This window comes from Hevea brasiliensis, chromosome 18 (assembly GCF_030052815.1).
Source record: "Hevea brasiliensis isolate MT/VB/25A 57/8 chromosome 18, ASM3005281v1, whole genome shotgun sequence".
NCBI classification, from domain to species: domain Eukaryota; kingdom Viridiplantae; phylum Streptophyta; class Magnoliopsida; order Malpighiales; family Euphorbiaceae; genus Hevea; species Hevea brasiliensis.
Window position 1 is genome coordinate 1,586,117 of NC_079510.1, and position 24,444 is coordinate 1,610,560.

At 33.5% G+C, this 24,444-nt stretch overlaps 1 protein-coding gene across 1 annotated transcript; it reads left to right on the forward strand.

Moving 5' to 3' along the window:
* Positions 1 to 834: 834 nt before the first annotated feature.
* LOC110667902 (AP-4 complex subunit epsilon) lies at positions 835 to 23,902 on the forward strand. The gene is made up of 11 exons (XM_058141132.1): positions 835 to 1,647; positions 3,308 to 3,493; positions 4,918 to 5,133; positions 5,245 to 5,355; positions 7,982 to 8,179; positions 8,283 to 8,414; positions 10,678 to 10,734; positions 10,844 to 10,960; positions 18,559 to 18,636; positions 21,565 to 21,708; positions 22,204 to 23,902. Exons 1-11 carry the CDS (start codon positions 1,045 to 1,047, stop codon positions 23,302 to 23,304), a joined length of 2,943 nt encoding a protein of 980 aa, XP_057997115.1. The 5' UTR covers positions 835 to 1,044; the 3' UTR covers positions 23,305 to 23,902.
* Positions 23,903 to 24,444: the final 542 nt, after the last annotated feature.

Here is a 24,444-nt window from a genome sequence, read left to right on the forward strand (position 1 = left end):
CCTTTATTTACTTTCTAGTCTATCACTAAAGGTTTATTTTTAATAAGATATATATAATCAACACCAATTATAAAGATAAAATAAAAATATATTTAACCAAAGAAGTTAATGAAATAACTTTAATTTTATATAAAGCTAAGAAGTAAGAAACCCTAAAATATGAAATTAATTCCAATCAATTTTTTTTTTTAAGCAATTCCAATTGAGTTTACTTTTTAATCTATCATTTAAGATTTATTTTTCATAAAGCATGCATAATCAATACTAATTCTAGTGGTAGAATAAAAATACGTTATTCAAAGAGAATTAAATAATTTCAATTTATAATACTCAAAACTTAGGAATTCTGAATTTTTGTCTTTTCTCATTATTATTATTATTATTATTATTATTATTATTATTATTATTATATAGTATAAAACATAAATTTTTTTTATAGATTAATTATATATATTTTTATGTTTTTACTTATTAATTTTTTTTATTTTAATCAAATACTTTCTGAAAAATTTTATATTTAATTAAAATTATATATATATAAAATAAAAAATTTTAAATTTATATAAATTTTAAAATTGACAACTTAAAATTTATATAAATATTAAAATTAATTTAAATAATAAAAATATAATTATAATTAATTTAAAATATGAAGTAATCAATGTTTTTTTTTTATATTTATATATAAAATAAATAAATAAATTGATTATTAAGAGTGAAAAAAATTTAATTATGTAAAAAATTTTATATTATATTTTTAAATTTAATTGTAATTTTATTATAATTTTTAAAATTTGATGACAATTCTATTATAAGTAGGGGGCCCTATTGATATTTACCCTCCTTCCCCTACACTGGATCGTCCCTATTAAGCAAGCGCTGCGTGTTCGATTGGCCTATTTTCTCTTTTTTAAATTAAATCATCAGATCTGAAATTTCTCTCATTGTGGTCCTCATCTCTGATTTAAACCAAGCGGCTCATCACTGATGCTACAATTTCCAACTCCAAAACCCTAATTCACTTCAATAATCAAATTCAATCCAATGGAGCAACTCAAGACCATAGGAAGGGAGCTCGCCATGGGCTCACAAGGCGGCTTTGGCCAATCTAAAGAATTCCTCGATCTTGTCAAATCAATCGGCGAGGCTCGATCCAAGGCCGAGGAGGACCGAATTGTTCTTAGCGAGATCGAAACCCTCAAACGACGCATCGTTGAGCCTGACATCCCCAGGCGGAAGATGAAGGAGTACATCATCCGCCTTGTCTACGTCGAGATGCTTGGCCACGATGCTTCTTTCGGATACATACACGCTGTTAAGATGACCCACAATGACAATTTGCTCCTCAAGCGAACTGGGTATCTTGCTGTTACGCTGTTTCTCAACGAGGATCACGATTTGATCATCTTGATAGTGAATACCATTCAGAAGGACTTGAAATCGGATAATTATTTGATTGTATGTGCTGCGTTGAATGTGGTTTGTAAGTTGATCAATGAGGAGACTATTCCTGCCGTGCTTCCTCAGGTGGTGGAGTTGTTGGGCCATTCTAAGGAGGCTGTTCGGAAGAAGGCGATTATGGCTCTTCATCGCTTTTATCAGAAGTCCCCTTCCTCTGTTTCTCATCTCGTCTCAAATTTTCGCAAGGTTAGGTTTTTGGAATTTCTGACATTGGGAATTTAAGGTGATATGCTCTGTGTTGTCTGAAATTCTTTTGTGGGAATACTTTTACCATTTGAACTGTAGAAAAGCTCTGCCAACATGTGCCTTTTGTAACTAGATGAGCTTAAAATGGAGTCTAACAGAATGTTATGGAGCCAAATGAAGAAGTATTAAATTCATTTCTTAAGAACTCACTCAAATGAATTTGACCAAAGTTACTATTACGAATTCAATTGTAAATTAATAATGGTTTATTCCGGGAGAGAGAGAGGGAGAGAGAAAATTGATAAGGAGAGATAGAACCACCCAATCTAATCATTACATAGTATAAGGGGTGGACAATTTATTTGCAATTTCCATTTATTTTGATAGAATTTGTTTCACGTCTAGGGAATTCTGCAAAACTAAAAATCTGCTTGCTATTCCGTATTGATTCTATGTATAATATAGAAGTTTATGCTGAAGTTCAATTGTATATTAACAATGCATGTGATGTTAACCATATCTTTTTCTCTCCCTTTTCTTCTTTCTTTCTAAAAACTCAACAATATACCAATTATTTTATTTATAAGAAAACAATTTTTGATGTTTTGTTGAAACAAAACAACCAAAAAATAATTTTGAACATAAAGAAATCCATGCAAGATTTTAATCTCATTGTCAAAATATCTACAAGAGGACCACGGATTTAAATCTCAATTTTTAGTTCAAATAATTCTTACAAAATCGTATTTTAAAGTGCACATACTTTGACAATTTAAAAAGCAACTTTTAGTTTTGAACAAGTTAATTGATGATAATAACATAAGCAGCCAAATAAAAGAGAATCTAATTTAGCTAGCAATAAAAGGATATAATATGCAAAAAATTTCAAACAAATAATACATTGGTTTAATGATTGAAAAAGAACTGAAACATCACAAGGTTTTAAGTTTCATAAGTTTCCATGAATTTTGTTCTTCTTAGTTTCTTTTCTCTCTCTAAGGAGAACATATTTCAATTTAGCTTTTGATAAGGGGGGTCAAATAATTTTTCTAATAGAAGGAAACATTGAATTTTAGCAAGAAATCAGAACACCTAAGGGGGGCATTTGTAAGAATAGCAAGGGGTATATTTTAGTGATAATTTTTCTTATATGTCTTTGCTATTTGGCTTGTGCCTAATATTTTTGACAACTAATTTTAAGAATGCTATGCAGGATAGTTTAAAAGGAGCATGCAGAAATTTTTTCTTGACTCTTGAAATATATGAGTTTAATAGAAATTATAAAATGAAAGACTTGATAAGCTTAGGAAATTAAGCACTTTTTTTTTTTTTTTTTTTTTTGGGGGGGGGGGGTATAATCTGCATTTTCTGAATTACCAAAGATCCATTTTTTTTCTTCAAATAAATATGAATTAAAGGAATAAACATCTGTCTTCAGCTAATTCCTAAATATTTTTTAGTTTGGAATTTCTAAGACATTTTGTTTGTGAAAAAGATGGTATCTTTGGAAGAATATGAGAGAGAAAATGATTTACTGGTAGTCTTCTTTCCCTTTTTTCTTCATTATTGTTTCAGTCAATTTCTTCATCCCTTATGGAACTGTCTATATTTCCTCTAAATATCCAGTTCAAGGATCATAATGTGGATTCTACTGTTGCAGAGGCTTTGTGATAATGATCCTGGAGTGATGGGTGCAACACTTTGTCCTCTTTTTGATCTGATAACTATAGATGTTAATTCTTATAAAGATTTAGTGGTAAGCTTTGTAAGCATTCTCAAACAAATAGCTGAGCGTAGATTGCCAAAGAGTTACGATTACCATCAGATGCCCGCTCCATTTATACAGGTATTGAATTATGTTTTGTGCTTTTCAACTTTCTTGCTGCCAGTGACTGATTATGGTGGATATATGAGTTTCTACTAAAGTACATGTACCCTGTTGACTGCATCCATACCATTTGATGACTGTATCAGTCATTGCATGTTCACATTTGCCTTCATCAAAGCTGATTGTAGATTCTTGTTTATATATATATATGTGTGTGTGTGTGTGTGTGTGTAAGGCATATAAGGCAGACATAATTGGTAAAACTGTTATTATGTTTTTGGTTAATACTTTTATCAAAGCTCAAAACTTTTTTAAGCAACAGAAGTATAAAAAAACTAGAAATCATTAGCCTCTATAATCATTAATCACTAGCATCTGCCTTCACTCTCACATTGCTGCTATCACCATTACCCTTTCTTTCCCTGGGTGATGCTGTGATGCTGCTATTGTCATCAGCTTAGCTCAACTGTTATCACCATCTTGCCAGCCCACCATTGCCAACTAACCCTTCCACCATGATGGCCCCACTACCATGTTATCACAATTGCTGCTGCTGCCATGTTATGATCAACTTGCTGCTATTATCACCAATGTTGTCACCATCCAGGTGTAGTCTTGCTGCTACTATTAACTTGTCACCACTTTACAACTCACCATTGTGACTCCACTTACTGCTACCATCACCAATATGCCACCATCCTAGAACCATGTCCTATCCCCACCAACACCACCACTTTCATACATTGCCATCACTATCTACTTTATACCTCCATGTTTTATTTATTGCCTTATGGACCAAAGGAAGACTTTTTTTTAATAGGCAAAAAAGAAAGCCTTTTTTTTTTTAAAAAAATGACATTGGTTCCAAAATGGGCCTAGCATTTGATTGTTGTTTTGAATTTTTGATACACAATAAAGGCCAGAGAATTGGTAATTGTTATGTTTGCAATATTGATGAGGTGGCAGAACAATTGTTCCTTCATTCCTACTGGTTCTCCTCTATATGATCCACACTTGCTATGACTCATAATGTGGCAATTTGGTAATGATGTGAATATGTGCTTTAAGTGATGGGCAGATATGAGTTGTTTGGAAGGAATGTGAATATGTTCCCACCTGCCGTCCTAGGTCCTACATAAACACATGCTGCACTCTGTCTTCTAAGTTCTGTGTCTTCTATGTTGATTGTGGAACTAGTTTATTTGACCTTAATATTTGAATTAGGAAGTTTTGAGCTTTGGTTTTGCTGTAATATTAAAAAAATGTATTTAATTTTCTTCCTTTTTTCCTAAAGACATAACTGGCTTTAGAATAGACAAGGGATGACAGATAGGAGAGATCTTCACCTACTTTGTTAAAATGTTTTTCTTCTGTTTCTATAATTTGATTTTGTCATATTTGTTTTCGGAGATGAGTAATTTAAATATGGTTTATTTATGCAGATCAAGTTGCTGAAAATCTTGGCGTTGCTAGGAAGTGGTGACAAGCAAGCAAGTGAGCACATGTATACTGTTGTGGGTGACATATTTAGGAAGTGTGATTCATCAAGTAACATAGGAAATGCTGTACTTTATGAATGTATATCCTGTGTCTCTGCTATATATCCCAATGCTAAACTGCTAGAAGCTGCAGCAGATGTAATAGCAAGATTCTTGAAGGTTTGTCTTTTGCAGCCTATTGATTACTGGTGCATAGATTTTTGAGGCTTGTTATGTCTTTTTTGTCTTTAATATGTGGCAGTTCACACGATCATTGTCATCTTGTGGCAGAGTGATAGTCATAATTTGAAATACATGGGCATAGATGCCCTTGGTCGATTGATAAAATTAAGTCCAGAGGTTGCTGAACAACATCAATTGGCTGTGATAGACTGCTTAGAGGTAAGACTTTTACTTTGAAGTATTTGTGAGATGACGTATTTTGTTGGATCATGCAACTATTGGATGAGTTAACTGGCTTCTGATCTATTCATTTGTTTTTTTTTTCCCATCTTATTATTATTATAATTATTATTATTATTATTATTATTATTATTATTATTATTATTATTATTATTATTAAAGTTTTTCTTCTCCTATTTCATTTGCATTTGGACTTATTTTCCAATGTTTCTTTTGTGGTATTGGAAAAGAAAAAATGAATTTTAGAAGAGTTGATGTTGGTGATGTATGAAGAAGAACATCATTGGTTGTGATAATATAGAGCATAAATTCATGGCAATTGTTGTTGGATGAAGATAGTGATCATGGTATCAATGATGGTTATAGTGAAGATGGGTTGGTGGTGTATTGAGATAGTGGTGTTTGCGACTTGTGATATTATATTAGAGTTGTTTTGGGTGTTGGGGAAGGGAGGAGGGGTGTTTGTCATATTTAGAAAAAAAAAAAAATGTAATATGCTTCACAAAGTATTATTTGTGAGAAATTTGTTATTTTTGCTAGTCTGTAGATATGACTTTTCTTTTGTGGTAATTGTTTTTACAAATTTTTTCTTCATTTCAATAAACTGAAGAGTAGGATAAACAAACCAAATGCTAATGTTCTTTGTTGAAGTACAACCAAAAGGCGTGGCCTTCTTGTATAGAGTGAGTGGATGATATCAAGTTGTGAGAATAGGAGTCCATAATTATAATGTATTCCATTGGGAGATAGGTAGATGGATAGGTAGATAGACAAATAAAGGTAGACGGACAAATAGCTAGAGAGAGCGAGTGAGATAGCTCTAAATTTATTTTCCTCAAAATTTATTTGCCTTTGCTATAATATTTCACATCACGTTTATGAGTTTTATGCATTAGCTATAGAAATGGAAAAGACAGACTACTAATAATTTCATTCTTCCTAATGGACATAGTAACAATTTGGACACCTTTTTTTTCTAACAATAATCAAGTGTTAATCCTAAACTACTTAGGATCAGCTATAATAATTTTTTACCATTCAGCTTTGTTTGAGGCTAATTTTGGTCAATATTTAAAAATTATAAATCTTTTGATACTCTACTTTCTTCCATGTCATTTATGTCTTTATGTCTCTCCCTTTTTCCTTTTTACTACTTTCACTACTAATTTATCACATTTTTGTACCGGAGCATTTAATTCTTTATATTGGACATGACCAAATCATTTTATTCCCAATGTGTGCTACATGCGCTCTCAGGCAAATGTGGTTTTTTGTAATTTTATCTATTATTTTAATACTAGACATTCATTTTAACATCACATCTCTACCACACTCATCTTGTAGATATATTGTACCTTAGATGCCTGACATTTATTATCATACAACATAGCTAGCCTGACGACAATTCTATAGAACTTATTATTACAATCACATAACACACATGACGCACTCTTCCATTTCATTTATCCTGTTTTGATCCTATACGTTATATCTTCATTTATTACTTTGTTCTTTTTGATAGAGTTAGAATAAGTTTATAACCAGATAATGAGAATAGAGAATGAAAATGAAGGGAAATTCAATTTTATTGATTATGCAGACATTAATTACAACACTTCTCAGTTCTTCTACAAATACACTAACACTCTTTTCTGGAAATTCAAATACAAGTTTCACTATCATAAAAGAAAATAAAGGATAACCGGGGAGATATTTCTCGCTAGCAAGACTAGGGAGTCTTGCCCCAACAAAGTTATCAAAATTTTAGGAAATTCTTCTTTGCCTCTCTTTGCTCCACTTCACCTTATTTAACCTTGTCCCCTTTCCTGCATCTTTCTCTAACGGAATCATACATCCTCTCTCCTCCAATTGAGAGCTACCTAACTCTAGCCATTTTCTTCTAGTTGATGTATTGGCTCCTGAAGCCTTTACTCTTTTGTTTCTTCTGTATTACACTTTCAACCTACTTGGGCCAGAATTCTCTTTTGGGCTTTTAGCTGGATTCATAGCACTTTTGGATGATAGAACTTAAATACTTGAATTGGTTGTATTTTGGCACTAATCCATTAAATTGAACCTCCCCTCCTTTCCTTCTACAAGAGCTAAACTCGCAATACATGTATTTCATCCTACTACTAAGCCTAAAACCCTTACTCTCAAGAGTCCTTCTCCACGACTCAAATTTTTTATTAACTCCTTCACTAGTTTCATCCACTAAGACAACCTCGTTCATAAATAACATGCACCATAGGACCTTGTATTGAATATGATTGGTTAGCTCATCCCTAACTAAGGCAAATAGGTATGAACTCAAAGCCGATCCCAAATGTAAACCTACTATTATGGGGAACTCGTCCATATTCCCTCCATAAAAAATTGGCATGGGAAAATTATGCAATTTGGAACCTAATTTGGAATTTCCAATTATATTTGTAAGTATAAAGTTGGTTGGTTGTGTGTAAACAATCCATTGTTATGAATTTATATGTATTAGAAGTATTAGTTGTTATGCATAATTTTTCAGCATGTATTGTGTGGTTGTTATTTACTTGCAAATTAATGTCATTCCACTCAAAGAAGTCCTTGATGCTGGCACATGACACAGGATCCAGATGATACTCTAAAGCGAAAAACCTTTGAATTGCTGTATAAGATGACAAAGTCCTCCAATGTTGAAGTGATTGTTGATCGAATGATTGATTACATGATCAATATTAATGATAATCATTACAAAACTGAAATAGCATCTCGATGTGTAGAACTTGCAGAGCAATTTGCACCTAGCAACCACTGGTTTATTCAGGTAAGTACAATGTTGCCTTTTCTATTATAGCTATTTTAATTTTTTTTAATGTTTATTAATCTTTCTTTTTTTTTAATCTTTCTTTGACATGTTAATTCCGCAGACCATGAATAGAGTCTTTGAGCACGCTGGAGATCTAGTAAAAAGTAAGGTGGCTCATAACTTGATGCGCTTAATTGCTGAGGGATTTGGGGAGGAGGATGATACTGCAGATAGTCAGTTGAGATCTTCAGCTGTATGTTGTTCTCTCATTTAAGTTTTTGATTATTAATTCATGTGTGTACTTTTATATGTGGATAAGAAATGAAATATAGTAATGGACGTGGGATCTTATAAAGGATAACACAAAAAAAAAAAAGAATGGTTAAATCTAAGGGTGTGCAATTGATTGATTCGGTTCAAACTGAACCAAACCAAAATAGGAAAATATGAGAATTGAACCAAACTGAATATATGGATAGAACCGAACTATACCAAACTAATTGCTTCAATTTGGTTCGGTAATTTGGTTTTTGATTGCTCCTTCAGTCCCTCTTTCTCAACAAACACCGCAACATAGGTAGATATTAAATTCATGGTCAATTGCTCATCATCTCAATATCTTCAGCAACACAAATCACCTAACAATTACAAATCAAAGATTTAAAATAAATTAAAAATGAACGATCAACAACCCAAGTTTATAAAAAAAAGTCAACAATCATTGATAGAAAGCTTCTAGTAAATCTAGAAATTCAATTAAAAACAAATAATAATCATAATAATGTACTTTCTTAGTTGCCTTTAGTCACAAATCAAACAACCCCCTACAAATTTCAATTGATAGTTCTATAGACTTAATACCTAGTAAATTCCCAATCCTAAACCCCTAAATTTCCCAGAAAAAATTTCAATATTGACAACAAATGTCACTAGAGAGAGAGGGAGACCTTGAGGTGAGTTTGTGCATGATGGCCGAAGTACCTTTCTTTGCGCAAGTCATGGAAGAAGCAGAGGGTATCTGGGTCATCATATTCGTTGTTCGTGAAATCAGCATCGATGAGGAGTGAGGACCACTTCATGTCCGTAGTGGACAAAGAGTAAGGCATCAAAGATCAAACATAATATTCTTCAACAAAAATCCAAAAACGAAAATAAATAACTCACCTTTTGGAAGATATAGACATGTAGAATTAGAAAGATAGTTGATGATCTTTGCTCGAGAGACAAGTGAAAGATTTGTGGAAAGATAGAAAAGTTTGGATGAAAATTTGAGAGAGAGTGAGACACAATAGCTTCAAAACTCCCCAAACTAGCAACAGTTGGGCCCCCATCTTGCTTAAAAAAATAAGTTAGGTTATGGACTATTACCGTTACTTAACGGTAAATAATGGCCATTACCATTATGTAATTGTTGTTACAGGAATTTTTTTTGCGTTTTCAAATAACAAGTGTCATAGTAACGGGATGGGAGGCCAAAAGGCCTATAAATAACAACTGTTACATTGGATAACAGCCGTTATTTAATGAAAGAAGTATACTAGAGATGGACATTCTTAAGAATACACAAATAATAAAACAAATAAAATACTAATGGAACAATAGACAATTAAAATAAGAAAACCATTATCTATAGGAAAAAAGAAAAAGAAAAACTTAAAGAGAATATACCAAAAATACAATGTGTATAGGAGTGTCAATTGAAACTGTCAAAGCATAGTTATTAAAGGCTCAAGGCGCACTGAGGCGCCAAGGAGTTCTAGAGCCTAGGCGCAAGACGTGAAGCTCAGGTGCACGCCTGAGCGAGGTGAGGCGTAAAAGTAAAAAATTTAAAAAATTCATTAAATTCAAATAAATGTGATGCTTTTCTTTTTTGATCTTTGACTTATATCTTGAGTTGGGTTTGTTGGTTTGAGTTTAAGTGGTAGTTCTTTTTGCCAATGAAAGTGTTCGCTAAAGATGAAAATAAAAAAGGTATGCCTTTCTAGAGCACTGTGTCTAGAATAAAGGCGCACACCTAGGTGCATATGGTGCTAGGATTCGAACTTGGTGAGCCTTGAGCCTAAGGCGCGCCTTTAATAACTATGTACCAAAGGCATATTTATATTTTTATATAACTAAAATGCCATTACTTTTCTATATAAAATTATAAATTAATTTACATATTTATAGAATTCACATGGTTCAGATTAGATTGGGTAATGCAGATATCGACCTGGAATCCAAACTGATTAATTAGTTAAGCTTGTATTTCAAACTGAGGCCAATCTGGATCTCTAAAGAAAAAAGAAAAAAGAAAAAAAGAAAACAAGACGAACCCAATGAGTTCATGACCCGTTAACTTTTGTTCAGTTTGGTTGATTTGAACTTTTTTTTTGATAAGCCCTAAGTGGAAATATAGTTTTACTAAATGCCAGTTGTTTTACTTCTATGTACACCAATAGCAGAGGTATTTCGTTCAATTTTATGAATTTTTTATTTCTAATTTTTATGGAGAATTTCTCTTTTTTGTGTTTCAGGTGGAGTCATATTTGCGTATTATAGGAGAGCCAAAGCTTCCATCTTTATTTCTTCAAGTATGTTCCTTTCAAATAAAGTTTACTTATGCTCCTTTTGGTTTTGTATTTCTGCATATGGATGTTACTGAAATAATCCACTTTTTAATTACTGGACTATTGATTACAGGTCATTTGTTGGGTCTTGGGGGAATATGGAACTGCTGATGGAAAGTTTTCCGCTTCATATGTTACTGGGAAATTATGTGATGTGGCAGATGCATATTCCAATGATGAAATTGTTAAGGTATCTATTATTTTCCAATGCATCTTGGTGCTCCTAGAATTAGGAATTGTGTTGCACATTAACACTCCATTTGGGAGGAGACAGAGTAATATCTTATAAAGTAAAGTTTTTCAAAGTAAGGTTTTTCGTTGTTTTCAAACCTTAATAATTTTTAGTGTTTGGGAGAAAAGGAAGGTTTTTAAAGTATTCAGAGGTTTTAAAGAGAAACCTTATCAACCTACCAATTTGGTGGGTTGGAAAATGGAGGTTTTTTGAAGGTTTTGAAAAACCTCCAAAATCCATACTTTAAAAAACCTTCAATCCTTCTAAATACAAATTTAAAGTTTTTAAATATTGAAAAACCCTTCATTACTTCTAAAAAACTTCCTCCCAAACAAAGGTCAAGGCTTCGTTTGTTTTGTGAAAAATATTTTTCTGGAAAACATTTTTTTGCATTTTTTAGCTTTTAGGACACTTAGGAAAATGGGTCAAAGGAAAATATTTTCTTGGTCAAAGGTAATTTTTAAGGAAAATGATTCTCTTTTTCAAAAAAGAAAATTATTTAATGAAATTTTACAATCTCATTAAAATATAAAAACATTTATGCGTGCATCACATAAACAAATTAATTTAATATCATAGCCAAACAATGTAAAATATTTGGAAATAACCTTAATTTAGCTCCCTGTACTTTTTAAGGATGTCCAATTTAGCCCATTTTTAATTTTTGGTTCAATTTAGCCTTTCTTCTTTTGGTTTAAGTACAAATTGGCTCAATTGGTGTACACACGCCATTTTTTAGTGGCAGTAAGCCCATTTTGCCCCCTGTAACAAATTGGCTCAATTGGTGTACACACGCCATTATTTAGTGGAAATAAGCCCAATTTGCCCCCTGTATTTTTTAGAAATGTCCAATTTAGCCTATTTTTAACTTTTGAGTCAAATTTAGCCCTTCTACATTTGGTTTAAGTTCAAATTAGCTCTTTTATTTTTTAATATTAAAATATTATTTTTATTTTTTATAATTAATTAAATTAAAAAATAAAAATAATTTATTTAATGTTAATATATAAAATGAAAGTATGAAAAAAATTATTTTTATATTTTAATTATTTAATTAAAAATAAATTAACTAAATTGAAAATAATAATATTTTAATGTTAATTAAATAATTATAATTAGTTAATTTTTATATATTTAAATTTTTAATATTAATTAATAATATGGAAAATAATTAAAATTAGTTATGATCATAATTTTTAATTTTAATTAATTATAGTTCAAATAAAATATTTTTTATTATTTTTAAATATATTTAACTTATTTTTAATTAATTAATGAAAATATAAAAATAATATTTTTTATACTTTCATTTTAATTATTAATATTAAATAATATTGTTTTTATTATTTAATTTAATTTAATTAAACTCAACTCAACTCAACTTAACTAAGCCTTTATCCAAAAAATTTGGGGTCGGCTATATGGATTTGTTTTCTCCACTCTAAACGATTTTGGGTTAAATCCTCAGAAATGTGTAATGCTTCTAGGTCATGTTGTACTACTCTCCTCCAAGTCAATTTAAGTCTGCCCCTTTTTTTTTTCTATCCTCTAACCTAATGTGCTCTACTTGTCTAACTGGAGCCTCCGTATATCTACGCTTCACATGACCAAACCACCTTAATCTCTCTTCTCTCAACTTATCCTCAATTTGCACCACTCATACCTTTTCTCTAATACTCTCATTAAGGACTTTATCTAGTCTAGTATGGTCACTCATCCACCTTAACATTCTCATCTCTGCAACTCTTATCTTAGACGCATACGACTCCTTTAGTGCCCAACACTCACTACCATATAACATAGCCGGTTGTATGACTGTACGGTAAAATTTTATTTTCAACTTATTAGGAATCTTGCGATCACATAAAACTCCCGTGGCACGTCTCCACTTCAACTATCCGGCTTTAAGCCTATGACTAACATCCTCCTCACATCCCCCATATACTTGAAGGACTGAGCTGAGATATTTAAAGTGATTACTTTGGGACAGTACCACTCCATCCAAACTAACTCCTTCCCTATCACCAGTTTGGCCTTCACTGAACTTGCAATGCATGTATTCTGTGTTCGTTTTACTTAACTTAAAGCCCTTTGACTTTAGAATACTTCTCCAAAGCTCTAGCTTTCTGTTGACTCCTTCTCACGTCTCATCTATCAGAACAATATCATCCGCAAACATTATACACCAAGGAATACTCTCTTGTACATGTTTCATTAATTTATCTAAAACTAATGTAAAAAGGTAAGGGCTTATAGCTGATCCTTGGTGTAATCCAATTGAGATCGGAAAATCTCTTGTATCCTCTCCCACTGTGTGCATAATAGTAGTTGCTCCTTCATACGTATCTTTCAACACTTATATGTACCTAATAGATACCCTTTTTTGTTTTAACACATTCCATAGGACATCTCTTGGAACACTATCATAAGTCTTCTCCAAATCAATAAAAACCATGTGTAGATCTTTCTTCACATCTCTATATTTCTCTATCAAGCATCTAATGAGAAATATTGCTTTCATAGTTGAACGACCGGGCATGAAGCCAAATTGATTGAGAGAGAAGTATCATAACGTAGTTGATGTTCCACAACTCTCTCCCACAACTTCATAGTATGGCTCATGAGTTTAATTCCTCTATAGTTTGAGCAACTTTGTATGTCTTCCTTATTTTTAAAAATAGGTACTAAAATACTCTTCCTCCATTCATCAGGCATTTTCTTTGAGTTTAGAATCTTATTAAATAATTTAGTTAACCATGCCACTCCTATATCTCCCAAATACTTCCACACTTTAATTGGTATTCCATCAGTTCCACAAGTTTTACCCACTTTCATTCTCTTAAGTGCTTTCTTTACTTCTAAAGATCTAATCCTTCTAGTATAATTCACATTCTTTTCTATTGTTTTATAGTCTATATTCACGCTATTACCATTTTGATTATTATTAAAGAGATCATTAAAATAATTTCTCCATCTTTCTTTAATATCCTCATCTTTCACCAATACTTTTCCTTCTTTATCCTTAATGCACCTAACTTGATTGAGATCTTAACATTTCCTTTCTCTCCTCTTTGCTAATCTATAAATATCTTTCTCCCCTTCTTTAGTTTCAAGTTTTTCATATAACTTTTCAAAGGCCTGTGCTCTTGCTTGACTAACTGTCTTTTTTGCCTCTTTCTTTGCTATCTTGTATTGTTCATATGCCTCATTATTATCACATTTAGGTAATTTCTTATACCATTCTCTTTTTCTCTTCACTGCCTTTTGTACTTCCTCATTCCACCACCATCTCTCTTTTGAGGGTGGTCCATGTCCTTTAGACTCTCCAAGTACTTTTCTAGCTACTTCTTTAATCTTTGATGCCATCTGTATCCACATATCATTGGTCTCCATATTCAGCTTCTATGCTTCGGACTCGAAAAGCTCATTTTTAAACTTCACTTGCTTTACTCCTTTGAACTCCCACCACTTTGTTCGAACTACACTATTTCTTCTGACCTTACTTGAATTGTTCCTAAACTTGACATCCGAGACCACTAACCGATGTTGACTTGTTAAATCCTCTCCTGGAATGACCTTGCAATCCTTGTATAGAGCTCTATTTGTCTTCCTGGTTAAGAGGAAGTCGATTTGACTTCTATGTTGTCCACTTTTGAAAGTCACTAAATGTGACTCTCTTTTTATAAAGTAGGTATTTGTTAGTATTAGGTCGTATGCCATAGCAAAATGAAATAAAAATAACATTTTAATGTTAGAAAATGAAAAAATGGGCTAATTTGAATTTAAATCAAAAGTAGAAGGGCTAAATTGGACGTCTCTAAAATGTACAGGGGGCAAATTGAGCTTATTTCGGGCCAATTTGAACTTAAGTCAAAAGTAGAAGGTCTAAATTGGACTAAAGGTTCAAAATGGGCTAAATTAGACATCCCTAAAAAGTACGGGGGCAAATTGAGCTTATTTCTGAAAATATTTTCATTTCTTAAGAAATAATTTTGCATGGAAAATATTTTCCATAAACAAGTTATTTTTCGTGAAGCAAATGGAGCTTAAATGCTAGATTGATCCCTTTCCAATGTCTTTGGTTGCTTTTGTTTATTTCCCTTTTCTGTTGGTGCTTTCTGGCATGTTTCATGTACTTTTATGTGGCCTCAATGTGGCTTCTCTATATTTAAGTCTATTTTATACTTACTGAGAGAAATCCTTTTCTGAATGTGCCTTATGTGTGTGCAGTACTCTAGCCTTTCATTGTCAAGGTCCATCTAATTGTGTGGTTTGTGTATTATCGCTCATTGGATAAATGAAACTTTGATTAATAGCTAATTGATTTCCTTCCTTATTCTTTGCCCTTTTGTATAATATATAATCAATTCTTCCAACGTATAAGATAATAATTTAGTATCAAAATATTTACAATTTAGTGGTAGGAGTGAGGAAAAGAAGGGAGACCTAAAACGACGTGGAGGAAAGTAGTATCAAAAGATATACAATTTTTAAATATTGATGCAAAACTAGTCTCAAACAGTGCTGAATGGTGAAAAAGGATGTATACAGACGACTACAGCTGGTTGGGGAATAAGGCTTAGTTGTTGTCTTTGTTGTGGTGGTGGTGGTGGTGGTGTAAGATAATAATTTCAATGGCTTTTTCTACAAGAACCTTCAGTCGCCTGGTCCTCGTTGATTCACATGAGATTCTATGTACCCATTCCTACATGGGACCTAGGATGCACGGAAACGGGAGGCGGGAGCGTTTTCCCGTTTTGGAAACGTTTACTTACCGGAAACGATAGGACACGGTGAGGAAACATCTCCATGCCGTTTTCGTAATTCCTTGAAATCGGAAACGCGTTTCCTTCTCCGGACACGTGTTTCTTTAAAAAAAAAAATGTCGCACCTGCAAGAAGAAAGAAGGAGAAGGCAAAGAAAAAAGAAGAAGAAGAAGAAAAAGGCAAGGAAGAAAGAAGAAGAAGAAGAAGAAGAAGAAGAAGAAGAAGAAGAAGAAGAGGAGGAGGAGGAGGAGGAGGAGGAGGAAGAGGAGGAGGAGGAGGAGGAGGAGGAGGAGTACCTGGTGTTTCTTTAAAAAAAAAAATGTCGCAAAGAAAAAAGAAGAAGAAGAAGAAGAAGAAGAAGAAGAAGAGGAGGAGGAGGAGGAGGAGGAGGAGGAGGAGGAGGAGTACCTGGTGTTTCTTTAAAAAAAAAAATGTCGCAAAGAAAAAAGAAGAAGAAGAAGAAGAAGAAGAAGAAGAAGACCTGGTGTTTCTTTAAAAAAAAAAATGTCGCACCTGCAAGAAGAAAGAAGGAGAAGGCAAAGAAAAAAGAAGAAGAAGAAGAAGAAGAAGAAGAAGAAGAAGAAGAAGAAGAAGACCTGGTGTTTCTTTAAAAAAAAAAATGTCGCACCTGCAAGGAGGAGGAGGAGGAGGAGGAGGAGGAGGAGGAGGAGGAGGAGGAGGAGGAGTACCTGGTGGGGCAGCGAGCCAGGGACGGGAGGTGACTGGTCTCTGCTTCCTTCCCTATCTGATGCTAAGAAGAGGAGGAGGAGGAGGAGGAGGAGGAGTACCAGGAGGAGGAGGAGTACCTGGTGGGGCAGCGAGCCAGGGAAGAAGAAGAAGAAGAAGAAGAAGAAGAGGAGGAGGAGGAGGAGGAGGAGTACCAGGAGGAGGAGGAGTACCTGGTGGGGCAGCGAGCCAGGGACGGGAGGTGACTGGTCTCTGCTTCCTTCCCTATCTGATGCTAAGAAGAGGAGGAGGAGGAGGAGGAGTACCTGGTGGGGCAGCGAGCCAGGGACGGGAGGTGACTGGTCTCTGCTTCCTTCCCTATCTGATGCTTTGCCAGTCTGCCTCCCTTCCCCGACGGCTCTGCTCCTTCCCCGACGGCTCTGCTCCTTCCCCTAATCCCGTGATGTATATCGATACCCACGCAATTTCCTATTTGAAGAATTTTTTTTAATCATTATTATTTTTATTTAAGAAGAAGAAGAAGAAGAAGAAGAAGAAGAAGAAGAAGAAGAAGAAGAAGAAGAAGAAGAAGAAGAAGAAGAGGAGGAGGAGGAGGAGGAGTACCTGGAGGAGGAGGAGGAGGAGGAGTAGGAGTACCTGGAGGAGGAGGAGGAGGAGGAGTACCTGGTGGGGCAGCGAGCCAGGGACGGGAGGTGACTGGTCTCTGCTTCCTTCCCTATCTGATGCTTTGCCAGTCTGCCTCCCTTCCCCGACGGCTCTGCTCCTTCCCCGACGGCTCTGCTCCTTCCCCTAATCCCGTGATGTATATCGATACCCACGCAATTTCCTATTTGAAGAATTTTTTTTAATCATTATTATTTTTATTTAAGAAGAAGAAGAAGAAGAAGAAGAAGAAGAAGAGAGGAGTAGTAGTAGTAGTAGTAGTAGTAGTATATATTTATTATTTCAATTATTTATAATTATAAATATATAAATAATCTAATTAATTTTCGTTTCCTTCCCTATCTGATGCTTTGCCAGTTTGAAGAATTTTTTTTAATCATTATTATTTTTATTTATTCAATTTTCACTGTATTAAAACTTTAACCCTTTGTTTCCTGCATTTTAATATTAATTTTATTATTTTATATATTTATTATTTCAATTATTTATAATTATAAATATATAAATAATCTAATTAATTTTCGTTTCCTTCCCTATCTGATGCTTTGCCAGTTTGAAGAATTTTTTTTAATCATTATTATTTTTATTTATTCAATTTTCACTGTATTAAAACTTTAACCCTTTGTTTCCTGCATTTTAATATTAATTTTATTATTTTATATATTTATTATTTCAATTATTTATAATTATAAATATATAAATAATCTAATTAATTTTCGTTTCCTAAATTTTTTAAAATGCCGTTTCCCAGTGTCCGTTTCCGCGTTTCCCCCTGTCCTCGTTTCCGTTTCCGTGCTAAATAGCATGGGACCACACTTTCTTGAGTGAGATCAATTTTTATCACCTAAATTGCCCTTCCTTTTTTTGGTAACTTATCTAAGTACCACAAACAATTTTTAATTTCCTTTCTCTATCCGTTTGTGTCTGTTTGGCAGACAGTAATAAATTGTTGTGGAATGGCTTGTATATTACAACATTGCTTTAGCTTTGTTCTCATCAGTAAAGTAATTTTTATTAGAATCTCCAGGCATTTTGGAGATTTAATAATTTATATGTAAGTTTCGACATTAGCTTCTTGGCAAGTAATAGCATTTTGGAAAAAGCACTTCGTCTCTAAATGATTATTAATGAATTAGCTTCTTGAAATTAGCTTCTTGGGATTAATGCTTTTCGACTTGTCCTCAACTGCAACTGCTGGAATGTTGCAGATTCTGCTTTTGCGTTTTTTAAATGTTTATTCCTCTAAATCATTTTTTTCTTTTCAAGTATTTGTTTTGGGTCCGTGTGTGTTTGTGGATTCATGGGTGTGAAAGAGAGCTTTTAAATGTCATACCTTGTTTTATAAGCTTGAGGTAACATATATATGGTTTGTTGTATTCTGTTTGTCTGATAAAATATATATTGTTGAAATGAGTATTAATTCTTTGCTTTTTCTTGAAGTCATATGCAGTTACAGCTCTCATGAAACTATTTGTTTTTGAAATTGCTGCTGGAAGAAAAGTGGATATTTTACCTGAGGTAGGTTTCTTAAACCTTATGTGAAGAGCTCATATTTCCACTATCCCAATTGAATTTTGTAGTTGGCTAGTGTTTTTACTATATCCGGATGCTCATCTAAGACCAATCCACCCCTTGGTAATGTAGAGTTTAATCACATTTTTTGTTTGTGTTTGTTGAGTTAATACCCTGAGAACATCTTATATCCGTATGTTTAGATCATCTTGAGTGTTGAATTCTTACATCTTAATCATTTTTTACTATATTTATTTCTTGATGTTTTAAAATTAGATTACAGTTTGGTCACTGAATTTTTAAAATAAAATATATTTTATTTCTTTAGTCCATTAATTATTATATTATAAACACTTTAGTCCTTCAAAATCTAATTTTTCATTGATGGTAGCATTGGGACCAAATGTGCTAATTTTGAAACAGTAGGGAGCAAAATGTATTTTTCGGCAAACATCCAGTGGTATTTTGTAATTAAACCAAATAATAATAATAATAATAATAATAATAACATTATCTTATGGCATTCATATACTCAATCTTAAAGTTTGGGTTCATCTCTAAGAAACCTTGTCTAAAAGGTTTCACTCGAATGTGTGTTTTTTTTTCTTTTTTTTCCTTTTTTTTTTTTTTTTGGGGGGGGGGGGGGGGGGGTTGGTTTTTGGGAGGTTTTGTTTTTAATATAGTTATAAAATTTCCCCTAACACCCATATTGTTTATAATATATGATAAATAATAGTTTTTTTTAGTATAAATATATTTTTCCCTTATTAGAGAGCGACACGATAAGGGATAACTTGAGGTAACTTTCTTTTTCTCTATAATCCCTCCAATATTTTGATCAGAATTAACTGAAGTAACTGATTTATTTTGTGTGGATGCTCCGTGCACTGGGTTACCCCTCATGCAGTTTGTATTCTATTTATTGAAGAATCAGTACCATTTGGTTCAGGTTTTATAAACTAAAGGTATAAATCTTATGTTTCATTTGTGCTGCCACACTCTGCCTCTGCCATCATCTTTCTCACTTCTCTTTCACAGTTTCACTCAACTTCCTTGGCCATTGCACTTAAATTTACTGCTTTGCCTTCGACTTTGACTCTTAACTCCAGCACTCTAACTACAACACTAACATCTATCTTTACCCTAGTTTTATTTAATTTTTGTGCACTTTACCCATTTTATCTTTTGCCAGTTCAAGATACTTCAAGCAGTTTCTTTTCCCCCCCAATATTGTAGTTCGTGTAAACCATTTGTGGAAGGTTTTATGTAAACCATTGTTGCATTGTTCCTGTGAATCTAATTTTGCTCAATTTTGTTAATTGGGTAGATTGATGCTTTTTTTCCCCCGTTAAGTATGATTTTGTTGGGTTTAGTGGATGTTTATTGGTTTCCAAGGGAAATTTATGTGCCTATAAGAGTTTTCTTTTCTAGGCTGGATTTTAAAAATGCTCTGTCCTGTCCTGTCCTGTATTGGCCAGATTGCAATGGATTTTGCCTCTGGGGATACCATATTTAGCAATCACAGTTTTCCTACTCCTATCCAACATGATGTGTGTTGGAATGTGTTGGAAATTTGCCCATATGAAGTGAGAAGCTCAATGATGTCCTTGGTATAATGTGAAGAACAATTTCCCTAAAATAAGGGTTATGATATTAGGTTTGTTCAGTTATTGACAATCAGAAGCGAAGAGAACTATTTCATTTTATGCAACCCAGCCTCTGTTTCTTGAGTTCTCTGCTTTTCTGTACTTGTGTGCTCCGCATTTCTTCAAGTAAATTTTTATTTAAGCAGCAATATGCTGTTATTTGGACTTCAAGAGGCTTCATTTATTGGATTTGAATCATTCAAAAATTTTTGAAAAAGAAGTTAATTTTTTTACATCTTATTTTAATTGTTGTAGTATTTTTTTTCTTTAAAACTACAATATATTTTTAGATCAATGATTATGTTATATTATTTGTATGATTGAATATATCAATTATAATGTATGTATAAATTTAATTTTCTGTTTTATTTGTCTAGGGCTAAATTACGATTCTCTTCTTTAGTCCTGTAACTGAATTCATTAACAAAACAAACAAAACTGTATCAAATTCAGCTTAGGTTAAATTCATTTCAATGAATTTTCAACCAAACTGAACTGCCTGATGCACAACCTGTTGAGAAAAAGTAATCAATTTCCCAAATGACAGCTGTACAATATCCTGACCATAATTCTAAGTTTCTTGAGTCTTTAAACTGGAGTTTGCTTGTGTTCTTGTTGTCCTCATGATTTTAATTTTTGGAGACTTCAGATAGGCAACTCTTCTATTTTTCATGAGCACTTTTGTGTGTTAATTTTTATGTAATTTCAATGTTCTTTTGGTGTAATAGTAAAGTTACTACATTTATGACCCGGAAGTTATGGGTTTGAGCCACGGAAACAGCTTCTTTGCTATGCAGGGGTAAGGCTGTGTAGATTAACCATCCTCAGAGCCCGCAATTGTGGGATTCTTGTTGCACTGAGTCGCCCCTTTTTCCAAGTTTCTTTTGGCCTGTGATTCTGGATGTGAATTTGATCAAATTTTGACCTGTTTGTGGGGTGGGGGGAGTGGTGCGGTTTGGCTTCGATTGATAATTTGTACAGCTTTGTTTTCTTCAGTTGTTGAATTAGATCATTATAGTTTTTCCTCAACATGCTAATAATGTAATTTATGCATTCTTCTATAGTATAAAATGCAATATATTATATATATTGAGTGTACTTTTAGATATATTTTACTATAATTTATTTCTCTTCTTGGAAGTTGCAAGCTTTCTCAGCTACTGATATCTGTTGCATGGTCAATGGTATCATTATCATGTCCTGATTTCATGGAGGAGCAATTCAGTAAATCTTACTTTGTATCTCGCAGTAAAGAGCAATTCAGTAAACCTTACTTTGTGTCTTGCAGTGTCAATCTTTGATTGAGGAATTATCAGCTTCCCACTCAACAGACTTGCAGCAGCGTGTATATGAACTTCAAGCAATCATTGGCTTGGATGCTCATGCCGTTGAATGTATTCTGCCATCAGATGCAAGTTGTGAAGATATTGAGGTCCTTTTTAATTTTTTCAGTTTATGCATTGATGTTCTTTTATGAATTAATAGGCTTGTGCTTGTGAGTCATATAATGTGCATAATTTTTGTGTTACCTTGTCTCTTTCACTTTTATGCAATCTTAGAAGCCGCTTGCTTTCAATTTATCATATCCTTATTAAATCTTGTGACACTTATCATTTAGCTTATTACCTGCTTTTTCCCCATTTTAGTTTCCAAACAAATTGTTTGATGGATGATATGATTTTCTGGTATGTCCAATACCCTTGAACTGCAGTTGCTTTGAAAGTTAAATAAAAAATGGGGCTACTGTGGCATATATCTTGAGTAGGAACCATTATTTTTTCAATTTTTATTTTCTATTTTCTAGATATGCTTTTGATGCTTAGTTATTGGAGCTGTAGATTATTTGTTGCCATTTGATGGATTTTTCTCACATTTTCTGGCATTACCATGCAGTAGCAATACTAATGTCTTCCAATTTTGTTTGCAGATTGATAAAAACCTCTCTTTCCTTAATGATTACGTTCAACAGTCACTAGAAAAAGGGGCTCAGCCTTATATCCCGGAGAGTGAACGTTCTGGGATGTTAGATATCAGCAATTTCCGAAGCCAAGATCAGCATGAAGCTTCAACTCATGGTCTTAGGTTTGAGGCTTATGAGCTTCCGAAGCCCTCGGTGCCGTCTAGGACAACTCCAGTATCACTTGCATCATCAACCGAACTTGTTCCAGTTCCTGAGCCATCTTATCATAGGGAGGTACAACAGGCAGCTACTGTGCCGTCTTCATCTGATACTGGATCATCAGAAGTCAAGCTACGACTTGATGGAGTCCAGAAGAAGTGGGGTAGGCCAACTTACTCATCTTCTGCAGCCTCTACATCAAATTCCAGCTCACAGAATACTGTGTATGAGGTTACTCCTGTTGATGGGTCAAGCAATGTGAATTCAAAAGCACGTGAGGCTTCTTATGACTTGAAGAAGACACAAGTTGAAATCTCTCCTGAAAAGCAGAAGCTTGCTGCATCTCTTTTTGGAGGTACATCAAAATCTGAGAGAAGGGCGTCTTCAACAGGCCACAAGGTTCCTAAGGGAAGCAGCCATGTTTTAAAGTCAACAGCTGGATCTACCACTGATGTTTTAGTAGAGAAAACAACTCCTGTTCAACCCCCTCCAGACTTGCTTGACCTGGGTGAACCAACCCTTAAAGATGGTCCTTCATCGGTTGATCCATTTAAGCAATTGGAAGAGCTGCTTGACCCAACCCAACTTGGTTCAAGTGCTAATCCTGGCATTGTTGGTTCCACTAGCGCACCTGATATTATGCAATTATATTCAGACAAACCTGCAAGTGGGCAGAGTGGTGGCTTCATGTATCCTTCGTCATCTAATAGGAGTGATGACAATCTTGTATCTGGATTGGCAAATGCTACCACGGACTCTGCTCACAATATAACTGCAGCTGCACACCCCTCGCAATTTAGTAAAGGTCCAAATCTTAAAGATTCATTGGAAAAGGATGCACTTGTTAGGCAGATGGGTGTGACCCCATCAAGTCAAAATCCCAACTTATTTAAAGATTTGTTAGGTTGAAATTGGACACGCATCGGAGTTCAAATCTCTAATGTTGAGAGTGATTGCTATGCAATTTCTGCATGGAGAGGTGCCTTGCTGTACTCTCTGCAGTTATTCAATGATGGGGGTTATACCATACAAAAAGCAGAAGAGAGAGTGATAGTTGATAAAGCCTCCCTGCGTGGTGCTAAAAATCAGGCACAGATTGTATTAGTAGCTGCACATCATATTGTTGATAGTTTTAAGAGAACCAAGGTTGATGTACATGGGGTCTTCCCTCGCTGAGTTTGTTTCTTTCGAGTGCTTGTTAGAACCCTTATTTTGGTGTAGAGGGTCTCCACAGGTAAATGGGTTTTGGCGTGCTTTCTTTGTTTGCTTCTGCACCTAGTGACTTGGAGTCATTTTGTTGTTATGATAATTCTGTATCAATAAATTTCCCTACTCCCCTTTTTTTTTTGAGTTCATATAATGGTTTCCCGCATCAAAGTTGAGGAAATATGAACTAGGAGTTGTAAATGAGTTAGTTGTTACAGCTATGCTGTGGAACTAACAAATGCTGTTTTTTATTTATTTAATTTTTTTCAATTGCAAAAATGAGAGTTCTTTGGATGTGACATTATAACTCTCTTAGACATAAGGCCGGAGTTATCAGTTGACATCTTCGATTTAATCCAATCGCATAAAAAGTTATATACTATCAAATTTAAGATGACATTCAATGAAACAAATCATTAGACAATTCGTCGTTTAACTCTTATTATATTTCTAAGCAAATATAATATTAAGCAAATATAATATTTAGTTATTTGGAGAGTCGAATTGAGGTGGAGTGGTGCTATTTTACTAAGTTAATTATCAAACTAGCATTTGCTAGTTGTGCTTTGTTCAATGAGGTCTTTGATTTCATTTAGTAATTAAAATATTGCGAATCAAATCCTATTTTTATCTATTGAGTATATATATATATATATATATATATATAATAATTTTAGTTATTTTTCTCATTAAATTATTTAATTATTATTTTCAATGAAATAGCTTTGAAACAATTTTATTTGTAACAAAATGTAATTCATTATTCTAACAGTATTATCATTTTACTCTATTGCGGAATTCTTATTTTTTCGCTTTTTTTTTTCTCAGTTAATTGAATTTTCG